Source organism: Equus quagga, unplaced genomic scaffold, assembly GCF_021613505.1.
Source record: "Equus quagga isolate Etosha38 unplaced genomic scaffold, UCLA_HA_Equagga_1.0 76197_RagTag, whole genome shotgun sequence".
NCBI classification, from domain to species: Eukaryota; Metazoa; Chordata; class Mammalia; order Perissodactyla; family Equidae; genus Equus; species Equus quagga.
Genome location: NW_025803140.1, coordinates 3,763 through 31,510, shown reverse-complemented (window position 1 = coordinate 31,510; position 27,748 = coordinate 3,763). Strand labels below are relative to the sequence as shown.

At 47.1% G+C, this 27,748-nt stretch overlaps 1 protein-coding gene across 1 annotated transcript; it reads left to right on the top strand.

Moving 5' to 3' along the window:
- Positions 1-1,981: 1,981 nt before the first annotated feature.
- LOC124234469 (liver carboxylesterase-like) lies at positions 1,982-27,357 on the top strand. The gene is made up of 12 exons (XM_046651814.1): positions 1,982-2,164; positions 7,726-7,859; positions 10,515-10,668; positions 12,309-12,413; positions 14,462-14,566; positions 16,912-16,950; positions 20,694-20,834; positions 22,455-22,535; positions 22,787-22,934; positions 25,529-25,660; positions 26,634-26,706; positions 26,981-27,357. Exons 1-12 carry the CDS (start codon positions 2,048-2,050, stop codon positions 27,159-27,161), a joined length of 1,410 nt encoding a protein of 469 aa, XP_046507770.1. The 5' UTR covers positions 1,982-2,047; the 3' UTR covers positions 27,162-27,357.
- The last annotated feature ends 391 nt before the right edge of the window (positions 27,358-27,748 follow it).

The following is a 27,748-nucleotide window of genomic DNA, read 5'->3' as shown; positions in this document are numbered from 1 at the left end:
TTGATTTCACCTCCAGCCCCTCTCCCTTCCCCAGAGGTCAGGGCAGTGGACTGAAAGTTCCAAACCTCTCATCACTGGTTGGTTCTCCTGGCAACCAGCCCATATCCTTAGGTGAGGTCTGAAAGTCACTTCATTAATATACCAAAAGACACCTTTATAGCTGTCATCACTTATAAAGTTCCAAGGGTTTTAGGAGCTCTGTGGCAGAAACTGGAGCAAGACCAAATCTATATTTCTTATTGTCAGTTACAGCATCATGTCACACTACACGGAAATTTTGGATGCTGCTTTGCTCATTTATCAGTGTATCATGAGCATCATCCTTGTCATTAAACGTCACAGCCTAACTTTTAACAGCTACTTTAACTTAGATGTGGAATCACAATCTATTTACCCAACCTCTTTTTGTGGTCCCTGAGTCATTCTTGATGTTTTTGATCATAAAAATAGCACTCTGATGAATATCCTTTTTTTTCTTCTTTTTCTCCCCAAATCCCCCCAGTATATAGTTATATATTTTAGTTGTGGGTCCTTCTTGTTGTTGATGGACGTCCAGTAGCTAAAGCTTTCTGCACACTCATGTATATTTTTGCATAAGATTTGAAAAATAACATTTCTGGGTGAAAGAATATGCACCTTTTGCTAAATTTCCCTTCAGAAATGTTCCAACCACACTCCTTTTATTAATATACAAAACCCTCCATTCACTGGACCTTTGGAAATGCCAGGGGTCATTAAAAATTGTTTCTTGGCTAATGTGTTGGCAAAATAATTATTATTATCATCACCACAATTACATATACATAATTTTGCTATTTATTCAGCATTGTATGAATACTAGTGTTGATCCCTTCTTTGACATTTGAATTTCTTCTTTTATGAATATTAGGCCCCTTGCTCTCAGGGATCCAGCGAAATTTCTCCCAGGGGAGAGATCAGGAAGTCATCTTTGCAGCCTCTGACTCTGCCACTTGACAGCTGGGACGTCCAAGCACCTTAGCGCCTCAGCCACCTCATCTACACACCAGGGCAGTGATGCCTGCCTTCTGGGTGCACTGAGATCAGGAACTGTTGCTTATAATGTCCTTGGAAATATAAGCACTCCATAGTATGGATCTTTCTGGTTGTGTGAAGGGAGGATCTCTAACTTCTCTTTGCCTCTATTTTCTTGACTATAAGATCTGGTTAGTAAGAGCACCTATGTCATGGGGCTGATTTGACGATTAAATGAAACAGCACATATGGAGCACTGAAAACAACACCTGGCATGCTGGGAGGACTCAGTAAATGTTACCAATTATAATCTATGTTGGATCTTTAAGATCTGTTATTAGGGCTACCAACAGCACTTGCCTGGGAGAGGTTGATGATGGAATCTTGGCATTTCAGGGATGCAAGACCCTTATAGAAATAACTCCTCTCATCAAGAACTGGAAGATTGAGGCCCAGAGCTGGGAAGGAATTCACTCAAGGTCACCCAGCATATTAGTGGCTGAGGCAGGACTAGAACCTGTACAGTTCTTTTAATGTTGCCTCCTAAATGTTTCCTCCCGCACCTGTTGTCCGCCCTCAATGTCTGCCATTTGAGTGACTTCTCATGGTTTATGGAGGTCTCCTGGGAGTAGAACACCTGGTTTACCTGGTGGAGAAACATGGTCACACTGCATCCCAATGTATGGAGGCCAGTGGGGAGCCAGACTGTGTCCAGGGCATGCAGAAATGGTCCTCTCCCAGGTGTAGAGGCAGCCTCCTCTCCTTGACCCAGGGCATCCCGAAGGCTCTGGGAAGGGGACAGGTGCCTGGCCTCCTCACTATACACAGTTCTGCAAGGCCTTAGTGAGTCCCAGGACCCCCTCCCAAATCCCCAAGCAACGTCCTAACCCTTCCAGTATCCTGAATGTGAACAAAACTGCTACAGATCTAACCCTCCTAGTCCAAGGCCCAGCCTGACCATAGGAGACATCTCCTTGCTTAGCTCTGATCGAGCCTCAGGACTTCTTCTTTTCCTCCCCCTCCCAGGTGCTCCCAGGACCCAGCGCTAGTGGAAATGACCTCAGATGTTGTTACCTTCGGAAAGGAGAAGATTGCTTTCCAGATTTCTGAAGACTGTCTTTACCTAAATATTTACACCCCCGCTGACTTGACAAAGAAAAGCAGGCTGCCGGTAAGCAGTGGATACCACTGATCAAGGCTGGTGAGTTCCAGCCCTCCAGTATCTTCTGGTGGAGACTGGAAGAGGATGAAGGCAGTTTGGGGTGGGGCCACCACCAGCCATGGCTGTTTCAGGGGCCCCAGGGCTTTCCTAACCCACCACAGCCAGACCTCCGTGACCACAGGAAGCTGCAGAAGATGAAAACTTTTCCCTTCTTCCCTTCTAGATTCTTTGGCTGGCCTGTTAATTAAATTGACACAAGACAGATTAACAGGGGAAATAGAAACTTAATTTTGTACATTCAGGAGCTCATCAAAATATGAGACTCAAAAACGTGGCCAGAGCAAGCAGACTTTATACCTTCTAGACAGAGAAACATTCGTGCAGATTTGATAAAGCAAAGGGACTTCAGTTGGGCTATCAAATTAAAGAGAAAGTGACAAAGGTTGTTTCTACAGCCTTCTCAGCCTTGACTTCCCCATCTCTGGTGATAAGGATGCCATTCACCCTCAGGTGCAGGGAGGTGCACTTCACATGGGAGATTTACTTCCTGCTCTCAGGAGACAAAAGAGGGTTAGAGTGTCCTTCTTGCACTTGCTGTGTCCTAAGTAATTTTCTGAAGTATGTTTATGTCAAAATAATCAGTATACCAAAATGGCATATTTTGGGGTGGCAGATTCTGCTCCCTTTCAACCTCAGTTTCCACTAGTGACAGGCATAGGATCTTTTGGGGAGTTTGCTGTGCATCTGTAATCTACCTTTCCATTTTTCCAAGTTTTCCTATGCTACTAGAAGAAGAAGCATGATTATTGTTGGTGCTAGATTAGGAATCTGATGCCCAGAGCAGCTAAGACATAATTTCCAGTAATGTTAGAACTGAAAGGAATCTTACACATGGGCCAACAACCTAACACTTCCTTTACAGAGAGAGACACTGAGGCCCAGAGAGGGGAAGGCAAGGGGCAAGGTCACACAGTAGGGTTGGCACAACAAGAGCATCAGTCTTCTGATTTTCACACTAGTGCTCTTTGACACAGACTAGGAAACCGAGCCTGTGTGTAGCCTGTCCTCACTCAGCACACAAAAATCAGTCTCTGACGATATCCTGTTAGGGAAGCATAGAGGCAGAGCCTGGGTCAATCCAAGAAGCAATTTCTTTGCTTATCTCTTGCTTAGCACTTTCCTTGGCCAACTATCAGGGATTTTATTGTAGCTAATTGCCCTCCCTAATTGTCTTTGGCATGAGCTGATGACCCAGTGAGTCAGCATTTCCAGAATAAAGGGAGGCCAAGAGATGGGGTCAGCTTCCAGACTCAGGCTGGAGTGTGGGAAGGGTCTTCTGGAAAGGAGGGGATCCCTGAGGTGAAGAAGGGAGGTGCGTGAGCACCCTGGAATCTCCCAGCACACACCTGGCAGGATGCCCAGGAGTGGAGGAGGGCATCTGTGAACTTGTGACCAAAAGTTGTACTGCATGTGGTGGGGACAAAGGTTCACTCATTCTTTCATTCACTTATTCATTCATTTCTTCTTCTGCTATGTACTCATTGCCTACACTTAGCTGGACTTGGGGGGTAAGAGGAGGCAGGAACACGATACTGTTACTAAGCAGCCTCTGCCTTCGAGGGTCCTCCCATTTCAGCTGCACAGAGAGAGACTAACTTCAGCAAATCTCTACTGCCCGAACCTTGGCTCAGCCTTCACTCAGAGATAACTCAGACTCAGCCCCTCCACTTGGAGCCAGGGAGGGATCGGAGGTGTGGGAGGAACAGGGGCTCTGGAACCTGCAGGCAGGAGACCTCTAGTTATGGACACAGCTCCTGGAACTACAGTCTCCGCTGAAATCCTGATTCTGCCTTTTACTAGCTGAGACACCTGGCTCTGTTTCCTCAAATCCGGGATATTCACATAGGAGTGTTCAGTGATGAACATCCAGCTGCGTGTCTGTGCCTGGCGACGTATGCATGTCAGGCACTCCTGACACATTAATTAGAGCTGAAGGTGTTCAACTAAAACAAGCAGCCAGCTGCTTCACAAGCTGAACAGGTTTATTCAGGAACAGCAAGTGAATGCCATTCAGGACTTGCAGTCAGTCTATGGCTGACCTTGTGCGAATGCAGAGAAACAGAGGAGAGAAACATTCTTTTAGAATTTGGGAGGGCCTGTTGTAAACAGAGTCCATTGGAGGAGACTGGGCTTTCGAAGTGCAGTGTCTTTTCATCGGCTGAGTTATGGCCGTCTTTCTTCGGCTGAGGTCTTGTTGGGAAAGCAGGAATTTCTTATTTCTTCTGCTGGGGTAGTAAGCAATGCCACTTGCTGTTGGAGTTGCAGGGTATGCCTCTTCCTGTTGGGGTCTGTAGTGTTCGTTGAGTGGCACCCGCATGAGAATTCTCCATTCTGGACCCCTGACTCCATTTCAAATGAGGTTACTGCTTATTAATTTTGACATTTTCCCTTTTGATCAAGATTTTTCTCTGAAATCATTGGTGATGAAGTGTCAGGTTTTTCTGAATTCAGTGGCATTTTGTCCCTCGATGCCAGGAAGGACCTTTCTGGATGTTGTGTCCCACATCAGAGGGAAAGTGAACAGACTGGAAACCTTCTGTGGTCTCACTCGAGTAACGAGGAGGTGTAGGAGGGAGATTTCTCAGGCATTTCCCACCTAAGTCTGTGTGTGTCCTTCTGATAGGCCTGGTCTCGACATCTTGAGAAACTGTCTCATCAGATGTCTTCTCCTTCCATTCTGGGAAATCTGTACCTTCAGGTTACCAGGTAGAGTGCAGGGCCACTCAGGACTTGGTGCTTTCTTTAGAGGAGTCACATGAACACAGGAGCCTATTCCCTGGAGTTTGGCAGCACGAGAGTTAGTTAGCAGTGCCTGATAGAGACGTTTCCAGCCAGGTTGAAGAGAGTATCTCTGGAGGGGTCTTTTCCAACAGAGGAAATCTCCAGATTGCCAGGTGTGATGCATAAGGTCTTCACCCCCTTGGAGCGCAGTGTGAAAAGATTGCTCTACCAGAGAAGGTTATTTTTGATAAAATCAGTTGGGCCATTACAACATTGAATTATATCTCCTTCTATCAGCTCCAGATCAAAGAGTCAGGGACCAGGTGCATTGGCCATCCTGGGACTGTCTCAAAGGGTGAGAGTTTATGAGTTCCCAAAGGGGTGGACCTGAGATTTAGAAGGACAAAAAGCAATGCTTTTGACCAAGGCATTTGGAGAATCTCTACAAATTTTGCCAACGGAATCTTCATAATGCTGTTAATGCATTCAATTAAAGTAGACGATTGAGGGTAGTAAGCACAGTGAACGTGTTGTAAAACCCGCCAAAAAGCACAGCCTTCTTGGAACCCTCGACTGGTAAAATGGATTCTCAACCGCAGTAAAGTTCAAGAGGGGTACCCCAGGCAGGAATAACTTTTTTCAAAAGGACTTCAGCCATGGAAGTGGCAGTAACCGTCTACAGGGGAAGGCTCCACTCCAGTGAGAAAACTTAAAGACCATGAGGAAAACATGTTTATCCATGAGATGGGGGAAACTGTATGAAATCCATTTACCAAGCCTCAAATGGCCTGTTAGGCACTTTACATGTCCGAGAGCAGTGCACACAGACTTCAGTGGATTGTGCTGTGGAAAAATGGGATAAGAGAAGTAGACGATTTTTGCAGACTTATTAAAATTTTCCCACCAATTTTGATTCGTGAGTGCTATTATTTTGTTGGTGGACCAATGACTCAATGCATGTACAGTGGAGAGGAATGAGAGTCTGTCGTAGGACTGGGGTGTTATTTGGCCCACAGCAGAGCTTTCTCTTTTTATCAAATGAACAATTGTTGAAATTCCAAGCTTGTTTTTCCTTTTCTGGGTCTGATTCTTGGACTTCCATACAGAAAGGAGAGGTCCCAAATAAGGTCTGGAGAGGGTCAAAATGCAAAGAGAGTACAGCTCAAGATTCAGGAGAAAACTTACCCTTCAACTGCAGGATAGATGAGAAAGCAGCAACCTCAATGGGCTCTGTGGGTACTTCACCTGTTTGCCCACCAACATTGGAGTTGTCGGGGCTCTTCTCTGAATCCCCATATGGGTCACCAAATAATGTTGGTCTAAAACAAATAAACAGCCAGTTATTTTACTAGGAGAATAGGTTTATTCAAGAAGTGCAAAGAATTGTGATTTGGGACATGTGGTCTATGGAGAACTGTGTGCCGGTCCAAAGAAAGAAAGAAGAGAAATGCTCTTCTATGAAGTTGAGAGGGGCTGTTGTAAACTGAGTCCACTGGTGGAGACTGGGAGTTCAAAGTATAGTGGCTTTTCATTGACTGTGCTATGGCGATCTCCTATTGGCTGAGCTGTTGCTGAGCAAGGAGGAATTTCCTCTTCCTTCTCCTGGGCTAGTAAGTAGTATTGCTTACTATTGGGGATGCAAAGTATGTCTCTTCTTGTTGGGGTCTGTAGTGTGCACTGAGTGGCACCTGCATGAGAGTTCTCTCTTCTGGCCTTCCAACTTCATTTTAAATCAGGGTTCTGTTTATTAATTTTCATAAAGTTAAGATATTACTCCTATCCTAACAGCTGATCTACTGCTCATGGCCACTGGATGCAGTATACTAGTGACTCACCATGTGGACTCTGGAGCCACACTGCCTGGGTTCATATCCTGCTTATACCACTTATTAGCCGTGTGACCTCGGGCAGGTTGAGGGCTTCAGTTTCCCTATCTGTTGAATGGAACAATGGTAGTCCCTACTTCATGGGTGTTTTATGGTAAAGTGCTTAGAGAGACACTTGGCACATAGTTCATGTCATGAGTTCTTTTTTTAATTAACAAAATTATTGCAATATGATGATCTTAGCCACTCTCATTTCCTTGCTATATGACCTCTTTAAATGCAAGAACCATGACTCATGAATTTTTTGTGCACTTTCATCCTCAAGTCATATCACAGTCCCTTGACTTGGTTCTCAGATATGTTAATCAAATGATTGAAGACTTCTTCGAGGAGGAAGCTTCTAGGCTGGGCTTTGGAAGATCAGTTGGATTTGGGGAAGCAGAGGAGGCAGAGGGAAAGAATGTAAGAAAGAGCTACCACTGGGCGCATGTGTACTTCTTGAGATAATGATTAACATGTGAGAAGTTTAATTCACCACAAATGAGGTAACAAGGATAAAGCTGATATACAGGGGCTGCCACATGCAGAGTATGATGAGGTGGGTGAGGGGTCCAGGCGTGAGGACGATGGGAGTGTTGGGGAGAAGATGACACTCTTAGGCTTGGCTGTTCCCATGATGGTGTTCTCAGCATAACCCTCTCAAATAGCCCTTGGAGGAGGTGGCAGTGGGGCTGGGGAGTCAGGCAGGGGCAGCTAGGGTGCATTGAGTGGGCTGGTGGCCTGGGCCTCAGCTGGGAGAGTGGAGGAGGAGAGTGACTACCTGTTCCAACTTTGGTGGGGACTAGTGGATTTCAGGCCTCCTTGAGTCATGGCCAAGAGGTAGGTGACCAAACCAGACAACCTCTTGAGGTCTTTCCCAGCTCTGCTTCCTATATCCAGTATGGTTTTGTCCTCCCTGTGCAGGTGATGGTGTGGATCCACGGAGGTGGTCTGATGGTAGGTAGGGCATCAGACTATGATGGGCTGGCCCTCTCTGCCTATGAAAACGTGGTGGTGGTGACCATTCAGTACCGCCTGGGCATCTGGGGATTCTTCAGGTAAGATATTGGACTACCCTGACTGCACATTGGCCCTCAGATTGAGGGTGCTAGGACCCTGCTCTGGCCACGTCAGCCCTCAAGGGGATCTTTACTAAATTCCCTGGTGAGGCACCCAAGTCCCTTCATAATTTGGCTCCACGTCCCTTCTCATTCCCAGGCACACTGGTCCACCTGCTTGTTTTGCATGTGCTGTTCCCTCTGCCTGGGATGCCTCTTCTACCTGACAAGGTGCTATTCATTCTGCAAGGTCCAAGTCAAATGTTATCTCCTCTGAAATAATCATCGCCTCCTTTTTAGCTTTTCTGCCCCGGAACATTGCACACCATTAAAATGACACTTAGCCTGCCCCACCGTCGTTAGAGCAGTAGTTGTTACATCTTACCTCTCACGACAAAGTAATGAACAGCAGAATCATGGCAGGAGCTCGGTAAATGCTCAGGGTGAAGGAATGGGTGCCCAGCACGGGGAGGTTGATGGAGCTTCCGACTTGGATAGAGAACCCTCCTAGGAGGTATTTCAGGCCCTCTCACCCCATGTTCTTCTGCATTTGGCTCATGCATGAGTCAAGGCTAGAGTCTTCTCCATCAAGTCTCCATGGAAACAGAACCAGGTTTCCCTCAGGACACAGTCACTGTGAGTCTTTTCTGAAATCACAGGCTGCAGCATCTCTGACCCTGAGATGGCTGATGGGCAGGCTGGGGGAGGGATGGACGTCTTCCTAGAAAGGCCTAGGGAGGTGGGGTGGGTTATCCCAGGTGAGTCATGTCCCAGGAAGTATTGCCTTCACTAAGACTCCCCATCCCTTTCACCCATGACATGCAGAGTATGCTGAGGTGGGTGAGGGGTGCACGTGAGGGGTCTGCTCCTCATTACAGTTAAACTGCTACATTAGCCCTTCCCGCTTCCTCTCCTCCCAGTCTCCCCTATACCCAAACCCGTCAGCTATTCACCCCGACTACACCACCAGACTGTTCTGGTCGAGGTCACCAATGACCCACCAGCTCTTGACCCTACCTTGGCAAATATCCACACATAGTCTTGGCAGCATCCACACATGATGGTTCACACCCTTTTGGAATGCTGCCTCTGTCGGCTCCGGGCCGCCTCCGACCTCATGGACTGCTCCTCCTCTGCCTCTTCACCGGACCTCCTCCTCCCTGTCCTCGGGCCTCTGCGTGTGTCTCCCTCTCCATGTCCACTGCTGTCCCGAGTGACCTCAGGGGGCACTTCCACAGCTCCCTGTTTTTAGCCCCAAAGTCTTCTTTGAAACCCAGATGCACATCACTAACTATCTCCTTCTACCTCCTGCTGTCTCCACTAGACGTCTAAGGGCACCTCCCACTTAAAGGGACAAACTAAACCCTTCACTCTCGCGCCCCTACCCCCAAAACACTCTTACTTTCCCCACAGCATCCCCTGCTCAGCTGCTGGCAGCTCCATTCTTCTGGATGCTGAGGATAAATGCCTTGTGGTTTGGGCCTGCCCTATGGCCGAGTGACTGAGTTCATGTGCTCTTCTTTGGCAGCCCGGGGTTTGCTGGTTTGGATCCTGGGTGTGGACCTAGCACCGCTTATCAAGCCATGATGAGCTGGTGCCCCACATGGAGGAGCTGGAAGAACCTACAACTAGGATAAACACATATATACTGGGGTGCTTTGGGGAGAATAAACAGGAGGAACATTGGCAATAGATGTTAAGTTAAGGCCTGTCTTCCTCACACACACACACAAAACCTTGTGGTCAGCCTCGACTCTGATCTTTTCCTCACTTCCCACATCCAGTCGATCAGCAAATCGTCTTGGTTCCACCTTTAAGATTCACTCAATATCCGAGCATTTCTCACTGCCATCATTCCGCCAACCCCAATCAAAGCCTTCTGTGTCTCTTACCTGGAGCACTGTAACAACGGCCACTTCTATGATCCTGCTACTTTATACCCTGTCTGATCTGCACAGTATCCAGACTGACCATGTAAGACATAAATGGAATGATGTCCTTCCCCTGCAGTGACTTCCCTCCTGACAATGACATTGATGTCCTCACCAAGGCCCACAGGGCCCTCTATAGCTGCATGTCTTACATTCGCACTTTGTTCACTGGACTCTGGGCCCTTGGCACTTGCCGGTCTTTTTCCACCTGGAATTCCCTTCTTTGGATACTTGCAAGGCTCTGTGCAGACTCATTCAGGTTTCTACTCAAATGCCACAGCACCAAAGAGATGTGTCGTGTGATTTGAGATAGGAGCCCACTGCCCCACCCCTGCCTTTCTCTTACCAGATTTTATTTCTCCTGAAAGCACTTTCAGTACCTGACATCATATTCTATATCTATCTCTTTATTTGTTTATGATCCATAATGGGAGCTCTGTGTAGTCAGAGGTTTGCCTATTTTGCTCTCAGATGTGCTCCTGGCTCTTAGAACAGTCTTTGCACATAGCTGATGCTGTATAAATAGAAGCCACATGAAGGAATGTAGAGCTCACAACAGAACAATGCTACAGAAGTGGAAGGCACGTGGAGACCCCTGCATCAGGGCAGTGGAAGCCTCATCTTATTCCAGAAGGCTCACCTAGAGTCCCCAGCCCCATCTGTGGTCCTGAGAGACTTGCCATAATGTTTCTGCTTCTCCTCCAGCCTGTTCTCTTACTCACAGCACAGGGGACGAACACAGCCCAGGAAACTGGGGTCACTTGGACCAGGTGGCCGCACTGCGCTGGGTCCAGGAAAACATTGCCAACTTTGGAGGAGACCCAAGCTCCGTGACCATCTTTGGAGAGTCAGCAGGAGGTGAAAGTGTCTCTGTTCTTGTAAGTGTTCCTGGTCTGATGTGGCTCCTGATGGGACCTGTCAGAGACCAGCCAATCTAGCCATGGGCCCCTTTATTTACAAGATATGGATTCAAGACTGACTCCACTCTGCAGAGTATCAGATGGTGGAGAGCTAAGACAACACTGTCCTTTGCCCCCAGGAAGCTCAGACTCAGCTTAGTATGCTGGGCCCATAAGAATCTGCAGCTGCAGGTGCAGAAATGGCATTCCCCTCTCTCACTTGGTTGAGCCCTCCCTCTTCTTCCCGATCATTTTGCCATTAGGACTCCCTTCACTTCTCTTGGAAGTAGGGGTAGGCATCATTTATGAACAAGGGAAATCAACCCTGAGAGATGGGCAGAGTGTTGTGGTTTGGCTTGAACCAAGCCGACCTAGATTATTGTAACAACCTCCACTTTTGAAGGTTGATCTACATATCAGGGGGGCATGAGCACTAAGAACAGGTCCGCGGCATCTTCTGAGGTTGTCTTATGTCTTGTCCATGCCCAAGAGGGTGGGCAGCAGTCTCTGGACTGATAGATGCACCTGTGCTGAGGGAAGTACGTAAGAATGAGGAGGGGTCAGAAGGTGGGATGGGGAGGAATGGGACAGGGAATGTGCAACATGGACATGACCTGGGAGCTTGGGATATCTTACTGATAGGGTGGGGCTTAGGGAGACATGAGGGAATTAAGGATGGAAAACCAGATTGGAAGATGCTAGGAGGGGTGAGGAATCCTTCAGCTGCCTCAGAGTGCAGCAGAGGGTCAGCTCTATTAGTATATTTTTAAAACATGTTTTCGTTTCATAGTTGATACTCAGTTGGCAATGGTTTTATATCATCTAAAGAGGTGAAAAAAGAAAAGTACAGATAACCCTATAGAAGAGTCCTCCATAATCCCATTATACAGGGAAACTCAGGGTGGACATTTTGAGATACGTGACACGACTTTTAACATGACTCACCCTATCTATCTATCTAACATCTACCATCCATCTGTCTCTCTGTCTATCTTTCTATCTGTCTATCTATCTATCTACCTATCCAGGATTTGCTTAAACAAAAAGATCTTCTTAACGTTCTAATGCACCATCAACATTTCCCTAACCATGAAGTACACTTATAAAATTTTATTTTTTAAAGTCACATAGTATTCCATGGTAACAATGAAAAATAGCTTATTTACCCAAGTCATAATATTGGATCCTTGGATTATTTCCAATTTTCACCCTTTTAAACAAAAGAGAATTCTTAGTAGTCGTTGTGTGCCTCCATGATTATCTTTCCTAGTATATGTTCTGAGCAATGCAAATACACAATCAGTACTGTGTCTTAAAGTATTGCAAGGAATTGCTAAGCATCATTCGGATACTTTGATTGTTATAATCAACACATGCCACACATTTCCTGTTCTGTCCCTCACTCTGTGCTCCTGGCTGCCTCCAGCTGAGGGAGGTTTTCCTGGAGAAGCCAGGTCCCAGGGTCAGTCTGGGGAACAGGCCAGGGCAAGTAAGAAGCTCTAATGTCCACTGCATGCCAGGGTTCGAGGGGAAGGGGTCAGGGGAGAGCTGTCGATAGACACAGTTCTTACAGACCCCTCCCCAAGCATGAACGTTGTTCCTCTCCGCTTCCCTCCCAGGTGTTATCTCCACTGGCCAAGAACCTCTTCCACCGGGCCATCTCTGAGAGTGGCGTGGCCCTCACTACTTGCCTGGTCAAGAAGGACTCGAAGGCTGAAGCTCAGGTGAGTCTCACACTAGATCTTCCTTGCACCCTTTGCTCTGCTCTCATGGAGTCTTCAGGGGCCTTTCTGCTATGGAATCCAGCTGACACCCTCAAAGCATCACAGAAGTGAGAATGGCTGAGTGGGAAAGGCAAGGAGACACGTCACCCAACCTCCCAGTTATCCAGCTGAGCAACCTGGGGCAGAGAGTGGAAGCAGCTGGTTAAGGTCAGAGAGTGATGGGACAGAGCTGGGACTCAAGCTCATGATACTGGACTGTCAGCTCAGAGCACTGTCCACAGACCACGCTTCCCAAAGTGAGCCAAGGTGGGGTGTTGGGCCAGTCCCACCATGCCACTGGCAGTGGACTGTCACTGTGTGTTTTGCCTCTCAGGGTCTGAGTTCTGGTGAACCCACCTGCAGCATGTGGGCCTGATGTGGCTCCTCCCTGAGGACCTGTGCCTGGGGGTGCTTCCTGGAGAATTCATTCATTGATTCACTCACTTACTCAACAAATAATTTTGATCTAGCCAGCTGTCTAGAAACCTCATGAAACTTCCGTTCTCATGGAGGAGACAGGTTAATGATTACATAATCACACAAATTATAAACTTATAAAATGTCCGCATTGACAAGAGCAATAAAGCAGAGGTATGTGATGTCACAACAGAATCTAAAATCGCACTTAGTCCCTTGAGTAGGGGAGGTCATCAAGAAAGTGTTTCTGAAAAAATGGCTAATGAGTTGGGATAAGAAGAAGGTACAGTAATTTACTTGGTGAGAAAAGCATATTCTAGAAAGAGGTAATAGCATGTGCAAACGTTCTGCAGTAAGAGGAAGTATCAAAAGGGAGAGAGAACGAGAAAGGCTGATGTGGCCAGGGCAGAAGGAGCAGAGGGAACCTGGAGTGAGCTGAGGATGGGGACATTGCGGGGGCCGTGCTGCACAGGACCCTGGTGAGGACTTTGTCTTTATCTGGAGACTGTTAGGAAGCTAAGGAAGAGGGAGCCACAGGAGGCTCAGCTGAGGAGAGCCTGCTGGAGTCGGTGATGTGGGGCGTTTATGTAGGGCTGTGAGAGCTGGTTTCATGGAGCAATAGGGGCAGCAGTCAGACTTAAAGGGGCTGGTGAGGAGGAGGAAAGGAAAGGAAGACACCAAGAATTTTTAAAATTTTTGAGGATGCTTTTCAGAATTGTCTGTACATAAACAACAGAAGCCCACTTGACCAGGCTGAAGTTGAGAAGGGAGAAGTCATTTCAAGGAAACAGAGTTGGCAGAGATGGGGCTGGATTTTGCTATTAAATCGACACTAGAAATTGACAAAATGAAGGGAATCTAAGACTCTTTTTCTTACTCTTTCTCTCTCTCCTCTACTTCTCCCTGTACTATTTCTTGGTGTGGAAGATTGGCCCTGAGCTAACGTTCGTGGCAACCTTCCTCTATTTTGTATGTGAGACACCACCACAGCATGGCTTGATGAGTAGCGTGTAGGTCTGTGCCTGGGATCTGAAACTTCAAACTCTGGGCCACTGAAGTGGAGCATGTGAACTGAACCATCACGCCACTGGGCCAGCCCCTGTATCTTTCTATTTATTCAACAAATACATCCTGAGCACTGATTCTGTGTCGGACACTGTACTAGGCTCTGGGGAGCTGTGCACACTCTCCACAGCCCCACCATCATGGAGCCTGCCTCCTCTCCATCTGCATCTTCTCCTCTGGTCACTTTGTAAGTTACTTGTCTGAATCCAAATGGCTAGTAAGTGGATGAGCCAAGATGTGAAACAGGACAGAGTGATTCTGGACTTGATGCTCTTAGCCTCACTCCTGCTGTCTCTCCTTAGATATTCAGCTCTGAGATCGTTGTGCCTGTTAGAACAGAGATAAGTTATCAGACACAGAGATTGAGTAAGTGGCATAACTGGGATGAGGACCCACACCCACTGGTCCAGCGTATTTTCTGCAACCCCTGCTTCCTTTAGAAATTGAGGTTGGGATGGAACAGCTCTTTATTGAACAAGGAAAGGTATATCACTCTTGAATTCTGTTATTGCCCATGATCTCTACAGCAAATTGCCATCTTAGCTGGGTGTAAAACCACGAGCTCGGCTGTCATTGTTGACTGCCTGCGCCAGAAGACAGAAGACGAGCTCCTGGAGACGTCACTGAAGATGGTAGGTGTATCTATTCTCATGGCTGCCCAAGCCCCCCACCCTGTAAACTTGGCCTCAGGCTTGACCATTTCAACTGTACCCTCACCCCGGAAAATCTAGTTGGGGCACTTTCTCACATCTCAAGAGCAATGTCAGCCTCTGGATGTGAATGGCGAATTTCTGGAGTTTTTTGGCATGATATATCAGAAACGTTAGCAAAGTCAAAAAAATAGCATAATGAACAATTGTGTAATAATCCCCTTGCTCTATCATAACTTACTGTGTTTCCATTCTAGTTTGCAGATATATGTTTAAGAAATTAAAAATTGAAACATGACATATTCCCAGAGGTAACTACCATCCTGAATATTAGGGATGAGATTATTAAGAACAAAGATTTTCAAGAAGGTTGTCACAACTTGTCTTGGCTAATTTAGAAACTACCTCAATTATTACCCAGTGGTGGCTGAGTTTTCTAGATTTTCAGAGACTCTGTCTCAGTTGTGTTCTAGGATAACCATGTATCCACTCACTTGTCCATTCAACCAAGTATCATCCATTCATCCATCCTTTCATCATCTTATTATCCATTTATCTACCAATCAATCCAATTCATCGATATCCTTTCATCAATCTAATATCCATTCTTCTACAAATTTCATTCATCTATTAACAACCATCCATGCATCATCCAGCAACTGTATATTCACTCCATCCTTCATCCTTCTAAGGACAACGATCCATCCATGTCCTATATGCTAGCTATCATCTACACATCCATTTGTCCATCCAATTCACCCATACTACATGTGTTGACCAACTCCATCCAGCCATCCATCCATCTGTCCATCCTTCCACCATCCACTCATTCATGCTAAGTGTATGGGCGGTTAACAGGGAGGCTGATGCAGACATGAATCGAATGCAGTCCCTGTTCAAAAAGAACTGTCCGAGGAGAAACACACCATATGCTTCATGGGCTAAGTGTGATGGGAGTATAGAGAGGAGAAACACTTATAATAGTCAGCAGGGATGCTTCAAACAGAAGGTGACATTTGAGGATTGATGGATGGCTATGGCAGTGTGTCATCACAGGGACAGACACCCAGAGAATACAGTATCTGGAACAAACAGGAACTCTTCTCTTTGTGGGGGGAGGGTGTGAATGTGAACCTAGGAGGATCTTGAAGCCCTGAACACTCTGTCTGGACCCTGGGCTCCTGAGGATACTACTCGAAGCCCCAGGACAGGCCTCTAGCACTTGATGCTGCTCTATTTTCATAGCTTGAGTTCACTGTGGCCTTGGGGCTTTGATCCTGGTTTCACAGGCTCAACTAAGGTGACCAATGGTTCAAAGAATAAAAGCACGACTGTCTTCTGATGCCTGGAAGGGGGAAAATTCATTTCAGCCTCCTGCATGTCACACAAGAGGAACCAGTTTTTACAGGGAGAGTTGGTGACTTTGAGAAAACCCGGAGAACCTAAGAGCCCATGTCATCCTTCTGAGATTTTCTGAGATCATATGGTAGTGCTTCCCTCATTATCCACTCTTCTCAAAACACACACACACATACACACCCCCCACACACCCCTGGCTGTTATGGCTACAACCCATAAAGGAGGGACTAAACTGATCACTTGCTGCATACTGGTCAGAACCTGTTAGTTACAGTGTGACATTCCAGTCTGTGCAATCTTGGTGAACACACAACACAAGTGAAGTGTAGGGTGGGGTGAATTTCCAAGAGCTTGTATGAGTCAGGACTTTCAAACGCAAGATGGGAAAACTCATCTCAAAGTTTCTTGAACAGAAGAAGGAATGTGTTGTGACAGACTCTTAGGTAACTACCTGAAAACTAAACTACAGTTCAGGAGCAGGGGGCTACAGGTGCCGCTAGATGCAGATTCACATATGATATTGTTAAAAATCTCTCTGGCCCCAAGGGAAGTTAAAGACACCAATAGCCCTCTAGACTTGCATCCTATCTGCTTCAAAATGTTGTTTCCCAACAATTCCAGAAAATATTTGGGGTAAACACTATTGAACTGACACGGCATGGTGCCCATCCCTGGACTAATCTCTGGTCAGGGAGATGGGGCACCCCAGGTCACATGTAGATGCCTGCATTCGTGGGCTGAGAGTGGGGAAGAGTGAGGTCCCCAAAAGGAAAAAGAAGGTGTTGTCTCCTGGGGGAACAAGAATGGGAAATGGATGGAGGGCGGGGCACGCGCCACCACAGACGTTCTCTCCAGAGCCCCTCCACCATCCTACACCTGCACCCTGTGCTCATGCCCAGGGCAGCCAGGGTGTCCAGCTTTTCTCCAGGAAGCCTTCTCACCTACATCCTCTGCCTTTGTCTTCACAGAAATTTTTCACCCTTGATTTCCATGGAGACCCCAGAGAGGTAAGGACGGATGTTTTCTTTTTTTTCTCTTCTTTTCTTTTCTTTCTTTTTTTGGTTAGGAAGATTCATCTGTTGCCTATCTTCCCCCACTTTGCATGTGAATCACCGCGGCAGCGTGGCTGCCATGGGTGTTGTTGGTCTGTGCCCGGGAAATGCACCCGAGCTGCTGAAGTGGAGCGTTCTGAACTTAAGCACAAGGCCACAGGGTCAGCCCCAGGACCCATACCTTTAAGCTCCATTTAAATATGAATGAAAGAATTCTCCCTGTGGACTCATAGTAACTGCCTGTGTTCATATTGCTGAGGCCCAGAGAGGGACCATGACTGCCTGGATAACACAGCCAAGAGTACATAAGACTGGACCATGCTCCCCTGACTCCCAGCACAGTGCTCCCAGTCATCAAATCTGTTTCCCCTTGGCCCAGCTAACCCTCTTCTGGTTTACATTTCCTGATCCCAACAATGACCCCAGGGAGAAGCCTGGATTTAAATTTCCACTATGGGAAGGTGGAGAAAACTGGGTAAGGGGTTTCTCTGGAGCCTTCATTGAGGAGCCCAGATCTTCTCCTCGAGGCTGCAGGGTTGATTAGCTGTGAAGGCTGCACCATCTTCAGGGCTGTCCGTGAGGGAGCCAAGAATCTCAGTCTTCAGGACACCTCCGTCCTCCTGGATGCACAAGAAATGCTTAGGAAGGTTCTGAACAGAGGAGTGAGGGAGTGAGTGACCTTGGATGTTACAAAGGGCTCGTTGATGGCTGTGCTAAATGGAAGGTGGGGAAGGGGCAGAGCAGATGCAGGGACAGCAGCTGGGGGACCCTGGGCTGCAGCAATCCAGGCAAGGGGTCATGGCGGCTTGGACAAGCCCACTGCAGAGGGGGTGGTGAGAAGGGCTTGGCACCTCAATATTTTTGAAGTAACAGCTCACAGGATGTGCTAGTGGACAGGACGTGGAGCAAAAGAAGAAGAGAAGGGATGAATCAGGCCACTGGGTTTTTTACTTGAGCCAGGTGATGCAGGAGCCCTACACAGGGCAGCCACCTGCAACCATACTGGACAGCGGTGATCACTGCCATTCCCACTGTTGCTCGTGTCTGTCAGCCCCGCAGGATGCCTCCCGGATCACGCCCTCATGGTGTGTCTCCTGGACTTTCCCTATCTTCCACCTCTACTGTCCGTCCTACTACCATGCCCCACAGTGCAGCCCGACTTACCCTTGTGGACCCAGGTCAGGGCATGTCACCCTTCTTAAAAGGCTGACCCTCCTTACCAGACAAGTCAGCTCACCTCCATGGAGTTATCTTTCAAAGCATATCTGAGTCCCTGCTCTGTGCCGGACATGGTGCAGAAAGTGTGCTGCACCATATACTCTCTCTCTGTCCACACCCCACAGCCTTCCTCCAAGCCCAGGGCTCCCGGGGTCTGAGGTTCCTTGGATTTGTGCTACACACTGACACCTCGGTCACTGTGCTCATGCCATTCGCATTGTTTGGAATAGTCTTCATTCCCCAGGCCCACTGCAGATGGGAGGCACCTCCCTCATGTGGGCTGCCCTGTGTCTTGCTCCCAGAAGGAGTTGCTCCTCTAGGCAGCTTCCCACAGCAGCCCTTTCTGAACTGCACAGCCTTTTGAAGAGATCAGTGGTGGCATCCTGATCCTTTGTTCCTATTGTCAGCCATATTGCATTAGGATTTGGGCCCTTGTCCTGCTGAGTCAGATCACTTGACACAACTTCTCCTCTGCAGCCAGAACTGGCCGGTCTTCATTGGCCCTTGTGGAGCAGACACAGGTCCTGGGAGTCACAGGGTCTCAAAGCCTGGGGATTATCCAGTTTCACCTGCCATCCAAGGGAGAATATGACACATAGTATGTGGAGCTGGAAATATGGCACAAGGGGGTGGGGTCTACGCAAGGGATCTGTAACAACGCTGCTCATGAATAATATCTAATGTTTATCCAACCCTTTCCAAATACCAGAGACTGTGGTGACCATTTTGCATGGGTTCAGCCATTTAAGCCCCACAACAACCCATCTTACAAATGAGGAAAGTGAGGCACAAACAGGTGAAATCACTTTCCCAAGTTACCAGCTAGTTAGTGGCAGAGGCAGCTTTCGAATCCCAATAGTCTGGCTCCAATACCCATGCTCTTAACAACTTCTGTGACCAACTATGAAACATAACTGTACCCAGAACCAGCTTCTTAGACAGTGATATGTGAGTGAGGCTCTGCTGAATCTGTGATCGTGTAAATATTTTTCATCAAAAGTGAAACCTAATATTAATACGTTTTTCAACACAACATGAGCTCATCCCTGATTCTTTTACTCCTGCTGCTTCTCTCGGATAGGGAGCCAAGTCTCAGTTTCAGCACCTTGAGCGTTCGGGAGCTCACTGCCTCCTTCAAGCAAATCACTTATCAAGAATAGCTCATGTTTAAATACAGGTACATAGCTACAGTCAGTTGTCATTGATCGTGAATTCTGTATTTGTGAATTCACCTATTCACTGAAATGTATTTGTTACCCAAAATCAATACTCGGGGCACTTTTGTGGTCATTCACGGACATGCACAGAGGGGCAGAAAGTGTGAGTCAAGTGATGACACGTACGTTCCCATCTGAGATCCAGCAAGGCAACACTATGTCTTCTTGTTTCATCTATCATACTATTAAGAAGTGCCCTTTTCACAGTCTAATTAGTGCCACATTTTTCAGATCTTTTTGCTTTCTGTTGGTGGTTTCTCTGTTTAAAATGGTCCCAAGGATAGTGCTGAGGGGCTGTCTAGTGTTCCTAAGCACAATAATGCCATGATGTGCCCAACATGGGAGAAAGTCCGTGTGTTTGATGAGCTTCGTTCAGGCGTGGGTCACAGTGCTGCCGGCTGTGCGTTCAGTGTTAATGGATCAACCCTGCAGCCCATCCAGAAAAAGGAGGAGGAAATTTGCCGTGAGGCCCCTCTGGAATGCCTAGAGTAACATCCATAGCGTGTGATGAAGCTGTGTAAAAACAGCTGCATTTGTGCTTTCATGAGATGACGATGGATAAAAAACGGTCTTATGTGGCACTGTGATGATGCTGGAGGCCAAGGAAACTGCAGTCACATTACCCAGGGCCTGGGAAATGTGGAGCCCTTCTATACTGGTGCTTTATTATCAATAGCAGCTACCAATAACTAATCGTGGGTAATAGATGTGTATTACATCAGATGTCTTTAAACACATGTAAACCAGGGTGGGTGAAAATGTGACCAGAGGCTCGCAGAAACCTGACCCTGTACTTCCCCTGGGAGAACCAACCTGAGAACCTGGCTCAGTGTTCACTAATTCAGGGTTCACAGTGACTTACAGACCTAAACTACCAGGAACAATGAAGACTGACTGTAGAGAGAGAGATACCCATAGATAGACATACACTTCAAATTGAAATATATGTAAATATGCATGTGTACATACATCTCAACATTTCAATCTATACACACAAATATATGTAAATATGCATATATATGCATGTATGTTCCCATTTGTGATTGACTTGCCCCCATCACCTTACCATCTCTAGCCCCTGGTCGAAGTTCTGCCCTCTGGAGTCATACAGACTTAGCCTCCTTCGTTAGGATCTTGAGTTCTCTGGTGTCTGCCGTGAGCACGCAGCTCTGTGGTGCTGGCCTTGCGCTCAGACAGGTGGAGATGCGGAGGCAGGTGTTTCCTTGAGAGACGAAGCACAGACACTGTGCTCCCTCTTCCCAGAGCCATCCCTTCCTGCCCGCTGTGGTTGATGGAGTGCTGCTGCCAAGGATGCCTGAGGAGATTCTGGCTGAAAAGAAGTTCAACACTGTTCCCTACATCGTCGGAATCAACAAGCAGGAGTTTGGCTGGATTCTTCCAATGGTGAGAATGTGCTGGTGTCTTAGACTCACCTCCTCTATCCTTCACATCACCTCTCCCAACTCAGGTCACAGGATCTCCTCCTCCTGTGGAGCCCCTCCGGGGTCCAGGACAGCTGTCCCCTTCACACAAGTTGACATTTCCTTGGCAACCTCTGGAGGGCCCAATTCTCACCTGGGTGTGTGGCCCTGAGGTTCCCTCTCCCCAGACACTCTCTGATTGTGTTCCAATCCAAGAATCCTGAAATGTCCATGCTGGGAGGCCTGTAGAAACAATCATTGGGCAGATGAGAAAAGTGAGGCCTGGAAAGGAAAGGAGCTCGGGGGTGAAGGAGTGTGAAGCCGGGGCCCTACAGCCTCTCCCCTTGGGCCTGGCGCCTTCATGGTTTCTCCCTAAACGCCACACACGCTCCTGGTCATCCAACTGCAAAGATTCAGAGGGACTTGCTTCCTCTTGAGTTAAAATGACTTCTACAAGCTAGGAAGAGCTTTCCCTTCTGCCAAAGATAAACAAAGCGCATACTAGTTGACATGATGAGGACAGGTTTTATTCATTTATACCACCACAGTAGGGAAAAGAGTCCAGTGTGAACTGAGTTCAAGTCCCTGAAACTCAAGTTTGGAGTCTATTTAAAGGGTCCATGTGCTCAGGGAAAGGCTACGGGGTGGGAGTGGGAGTTTGCACTTGCCTAGGCTGCCAGGATTAGTTAATTGGTGCCTACCCAGGGGAGAAACAAGCTCTCCTCTCTTTATAACAAGGGGCATTGGTATAAGTTCTAACAAGGTGTCCAGTGTACTTAGGTCTTTCTCCTATCACAGGGAATTAGAGAGAGCAAGAGTCATCCCCTGAAATCTGCATTTCAAAGAGATGGCTCTCAGGTCCTTAAGGAAACTGTTTGGGTGATAGATTTACATCTCAAAGGGCACAGGAAGGATTTGCAATTGCAAGCTTTCTAAAGTAGCTGCTCTAACAGTGGGTTCAGGGACCTATCTACCTATCAGCAGGTGTGGCTGCAATAAAGGTTAAATTGTCCTGGATGCAGGGAGCTTCCTCAGGCAGGAGTTTTAAAGGCGACAGGGTCATTCTAAAGACAGGGCCTTGAGCTGCTAGAAGCCTTGATAGAGTTTGATCAAGTCCCTTACAGCAGAGGTTTGGATGGAGTCATTACGTGCAGAGTTCTGCAGTTCTCACATCAGAACAATTTCGGGGTTACACTGAAGGACCAAAGCCATAACGGCAGGATTCTGGGCTTCCCCTGTCAGCTGAGCCAGGGAGGGTATTTGTGAGCTCTCTGTCCTCTGCCTAGAGCCCTCCACTTCTACACTCTCACTCTGTCTCAATGACCGTTGTGAGGACTGTAGCCTGACGTATATATTACACATACAAACTGCAAAGGACTGGGACAGCTTCTTTTAACATTTACTTTCTCCTTTTTGCACTCCTTGAGTTTCTGGGTCGAATAAGTCGTTTTGATGTACTGAATTTGCCCGGCTTATGAAAGACCCATGCCCATCAAGACATGACAAGGTGACCGTCAGCCTGCATTGGTTTGATTGGTTGATCAGCTTGGTTCCTCTTGCTAATTCTCAATGATTCACAACTGCTTTACCATTGTTTTAACAGTTGATGGGTTACCCGCTCTCTGAAGGCAAGCTGGACCAGAAGACAGCCACGTCTCTCTTGTGGAAGTCCTACCCCATTGTTGTAAGAGTCTAGGGAATCACAGGAATTGGCTGAGACCAAAGAAGAGGGGCTTGCCCCAAATCACAGACTATTAAATGGCAGAAGGAAGACTGTTGCCAGAGGGTTCTACCCCCATTTTACTACCTTTCCCACCTGCCTCGTGAAGTAAGGGGTGGTTGCGCAGGGCTGGAGAGGTTCACCATTAATGCAAGAAGAGAAGCTGTGTCATTTGCCAGGGGTTGGTGGTCACTGTCACTCTTGATCCATTTCAGAACATTCCTGAGGAACTGACTCCTGTGGCCACTGAGAAGTATTTGGGTGGGACCGATGACCCTGTCAAAAAGAAAGACCTCTTTTTGGATTTGATTGGAGATGTGATGTTTGGTGTCCCATCTGTGACTGTGGCCCGTCTCCACAGAGGTGAGTCCCAGAGGTTGCACAGCAAAGGGCCACTGACCCCCCCAGCTTCTCAGTTTGTCCTGCTCACCCCTCAGCATCGACAGATATGTGGAAACTGCCAAGGGTCAGCCCTCTGTGATCAATTCCACATGGCCAGGGGTGGGACACGGTGCTATTTTGGTTCTATCAGAAGCAAGCTCTGAGAAAAGGATCTGAACACAAGTAGTTTACTTGGGAGGTAATCCCAGAATCCACCAGTAGAGGAGTAGAGAAGTGACACGGGAAGGGGAAGGAAGGCAATTCATGGTTCCCTATCAAGCAAATGTCAATTGTGGACACTGGAGCTGGGGAGCTCTGGGAAACCTGCAGAAGATATTCTCAGGGTTACCTCGTGCAAACAGTAAGAAACTGGGGCATTTATCCTTGAACTCTCATGAGTCACTGATTGAAGGCTGTTCTCGAGGTTAACTGGTTCCCAGGTTGGTGCTTTGACCTGCTGCACATGTGGGCAGAGTGGTCTCTGATGTCCAAAGGCCTCCGGCAAATAGCTATCAATGCTGGAGATGGAAGTCAGGGTGGCATCTCCAGAAGTAGGGGATGTGGTGAGGCACCGACAGCATCTGCTACAGGGACTCCTCACCTGAAATGGTGGCTACAATTCAAATCTTGGGAAGATGTCTTGGAAGGGTTCCAAGGTCAGAGCTAGCTGTCAACTAGTTTGCTAACCAGTGGAGCTTGGGGTACACTGAAGCTAAGCATAGGATCCAGAGGGTTGTCCCGGACCAAGAAAGTCAAGAGGAGTGAACAGTGGGTGGTGAGAAGACAGGTGAACTGGAGAATGCCAACATCTCCAGCTGGCCCTTGTCCATCCCACTGTGTGCTAGGGCTACCAGAGGACCTTCCACTTTGACCCAAGGGGTGTGGGATCAGGGTGGATGAGGTCACCTAGACAGGAGGTGTCCCTTCTGGGTGGCTTTCTGAGGTCCTCACAGGACCTTTCCTCTTCTAGGAGCCCCTCTTCACCTAGTCTGCTATCCAGGAAATGGTTCTCTGGTCTAGACCTCTCCCTCTAACCTTGCTGGGAGGGTTTTAAATTTGGGATGTTATAAGCCTGATAAAAATTAGCTATAGCTGAACTACTATGTACCCAAGCACTCGGGACAGTACCATATGGGTGTTAGTTACTGCTTCCTCCTCCCCTGGGTCCTGATGAATCTCTTCAGCAAGTGGACCATGAGGGACAAATCTGTTCTTTCATAAACTTGTTCTCGGATCTTTCTATGTGTCTGCTTTGTGATGTCCCTGGCTGCATGGTCTGCTGGTCCAGCCGTACTGGACTTGTGTTTTTATCTGATATCTCATGACAGTGAGTTCAGGGTCTTTTGCCAGGAGGACACAAATTTTATCAATATTATTCTTTCATTTTCGTGTTTGTCTCATACTCCTTTTGTTAAGAAAGAATGTTTCTGAATATAAAATTAATATATAATAAAATATAGTATCTTACAGCTGCAGAAAGTTTTGAAAATATGGGAACGCATAAAGTAGAAATGAGGGATAACTCATAAGTCCTCCTTCTAGCTGTAAATTTTTGATATATCTTCTTCTAATAACATTTCCATGTCTTACATATAGTTTAAAAATTAATTGTATATATATATTTTTGTTCCTGGAACACTATGTTGTAGGCATTTCCTAACTGTCCATAAAAACTCATGGAAAACCTCCATTATTTCATGGATTAAAATTGACTTCAGTATTCCTGTCCTATTGGATATTTAGGGTGGCTCCTCATATTTTTGTGCTACAGAAACATTATGCTCAACCTTACGTGCACAAATCTTTATCCAAGTCTCTAAGAATTATCTTAGGATTGGATTTTAGAAGTGAAATTACTCGGCTGGACTGTAGGAGCATTTGAAAGTTCTCCATATAGACTGCAACACTGGTTTCCAGTGTATAGGAGGCAGGTTTCCTAACTCTCTCACTTGGGACAGTCAGTTTAAAACACACAAATAATGCTGCCAGTTTCATAAGCCGCTCCTCACCAAAAAAAAAAAAAAAAAAAAAAAAAGAACATCACGCTCTTTCAATTTGCATATTTTTGATTACTAGGTCTCTCTTGACACGTAGTCTCTCTTAGACTATGTGTAAACTCTGTGTATATAGGGTTCTGAAGGAGGAATGCATCAGTAGGCAAAGTGGTTAATGTGAATTGACCTGGTGCCCCCATAATAGTTATTTTGCACAGATATACCCAGAGTTTCAACATTCATTCATCCATTCAATCTTCATTCATTTATTCATTCATTCAACAAATACATGGATCACATCCAGCCCCATGGCCACCATTTACGCACTCTTAAGCAAATCGCAGAACTTTTCAAAATTATGTCTCTATTATGCTGATAACCAGGGGTTTTGTGTAGGGTCGCGTGTGTCCAGTGCACAGTTGACACTCACAATGGACAGCTGTTATTAATATTGCTGTTGTTGCCTACTTAGGATCCAGGGGTGCCACCAATTCCCTGAGTGTTCAGAACCCCTGGAGAACTTGATACCATCAAGGTGTGCATCAGGTCAAATGAACTGTGCGTTAATCCATGTCTTCTCAGATGCTGGAGCCCCCACCTACATGTATGAGTTTCAGTATCGCCCAAGCTTCTCATCAGACATGAAACCCAAGACCGTGATAGGGGACCACGGGGATGACCTCTACTCAGTCTTCGGGGTCCCGCTTTTCAAAGGTGATGGCTGTTTGGTTACTACAAACTTGGACTTAGAAGATCTGGGTTCAAATTTTGGTTTGATATACTTGGGAAAGGTCTTCTTTCTCTCCAGGCCTTAGTTTCCAGAATTCACCATAACAGAGTTGAACTAGAAATGTTCTCAACCTTTCTCTTGCTCTATGATGCATGATGGAGAATGTACATGCATGTGCTCTCCTCCATGTCAACTAAAGAATACAGACCTGGGCATCAATATGGCAGGTGGTGGATTACCTGCTGGCGTCTGCTCAAGGGCTAGAATGCCACGACTCAGAAAAACATGTCAGAATGAGTGAGAGTAAAGTTAGAATTTGTGTTGACCTTGAATCAGGGCTAACGTGTCTGTCTGTCTATCTATCCAACTATCTACCTATCTATCTATCTAAAACTCATGCCTTATTAAATTTCAAATATTTAGGAATGCAATATTTTAAAGAAAACTTTTCACCAATGTCTTCAATACCTTAACTATCAAGAGTTACAGATAACTTGTACCTCCCTCGGACCAGTTTGTAACACACCAGAGCCTCTGGGCATTTCCTGGTTGGGTGACTCCCTAGGGCCATTACAGCTCCATCATTTTTCAGATTCTGTGCATATGTGAGTGGGTGAAGGAGATTTGAAAAGACCCAATGGAGCGCAAGCCTGGAAGGCTGGGTTGCTCTAGTCTGCCAAACCCTGGCGGGGGGGGGGGGGGGGGGGGGCGTTGTGTCCCTGAAGGCAACCTGCTCATGGATTGACGACAGCCCTTTGCTGAGTTCTACATCAGTGATTCTCAACCTTGATTTGCACGTAAATTACCCAGAAACTTCTTAAAATGCATCTTCTGACTGAGTGGGTCTGGAGTAAGGGCTCAGATTCCGAATTTCTAGCAAGCTTTCAAGCGATGCTGCTGCTGGGGCCCCATGAACCACACTTTGAGTAGCAAAGGCTTTTTGTCTCCTTGCCACAGAGGGTGCCTCAGAAGAAGAGATCAAACTCAGCAAGATGGTGATGAAATTCTGGGCCAACTTTGCTCGGAATGGGTGAGCTTGGCGGCAAAGTGGGAGCAGGGTTGGGAAGGGGTAGGGCATGTCTAGTAGAAAGGCGTAGCTTCTAATATTTGACGGTCAAAGTCCTGGCCCTGTGACCTCCGACATAGGAGCTTTCTAAAAATGGACAGGCTGCCTAGGGGATGGTCAGCTCCCTGTCTCTTACAAGCCTCTTGGCAGAGATGACACCAGAGGTCCCTGAAAATCTCAGAAGGTTGTTGGAATCACACGGTAACTTTGGGGACTTTGTATTTGCTTCTGTTCCCAGAAACCCCAATGGGGAGGGGCTGCCCCATTGGCCAGTGTACGACCAGAAGGAAGGGTACCTGCAGATTGGCGTCCCCACCCAGGCAGCCCAGAAGCTGAAAGACAAGGAGGTGGCTTTCTGGACCAAGCTCCTGGCCGAGGCAGTGGAGAAGCCACTCCAGACAGAACACATTGAATTGTGAATGGATGGACCAGCCAGCCTCAGGGGCCCTGGAGGAACCAGGACAGCCGTATTCTATAGAAGATGTTTCTGGATCCAAGTAGGTTCTTATTGTGGAGGCTGGGGAATTCTCTGGTGGGAGTGGGCAGAAGCCAAAGAGGGGGAACTTCTGTATCTGTGGCCTCAATTTTGGGAATAAATATTCTTTTGGACACTAAGTCAGAGTCTGTGTCTTGGACAGGAGATTAAACCGTCATCCTTAGAGAGGGAAAGATGAAGACAGAGGGCTCCATTGACAGGAAGTTGCTTCTGCTGGGTCTGGCTTGGCCTCTGGACAAGCTGAGTCCAGCAGGCTGGGCCCTGGGAGTTGCTGACACACACTCTGAATCTGCTCCATGTCTCTGTTCCCACAACAACTTGCAACAACAGGCTGTGTGTTACCAGAGTGCAGTGTCCCTCTCTTCCATGTGGAGCCAAACGTAGAGACCGAAGTGGCATAGGCTGATAATGTGCCTTGAGTGAGGGAGAGGAGGAGGTGCTGTGGTGACCCTGTGGCACCTTGTGTGGCCATTAATGACCTTTACACAGGTCTACAATTCTTTCGTCAAC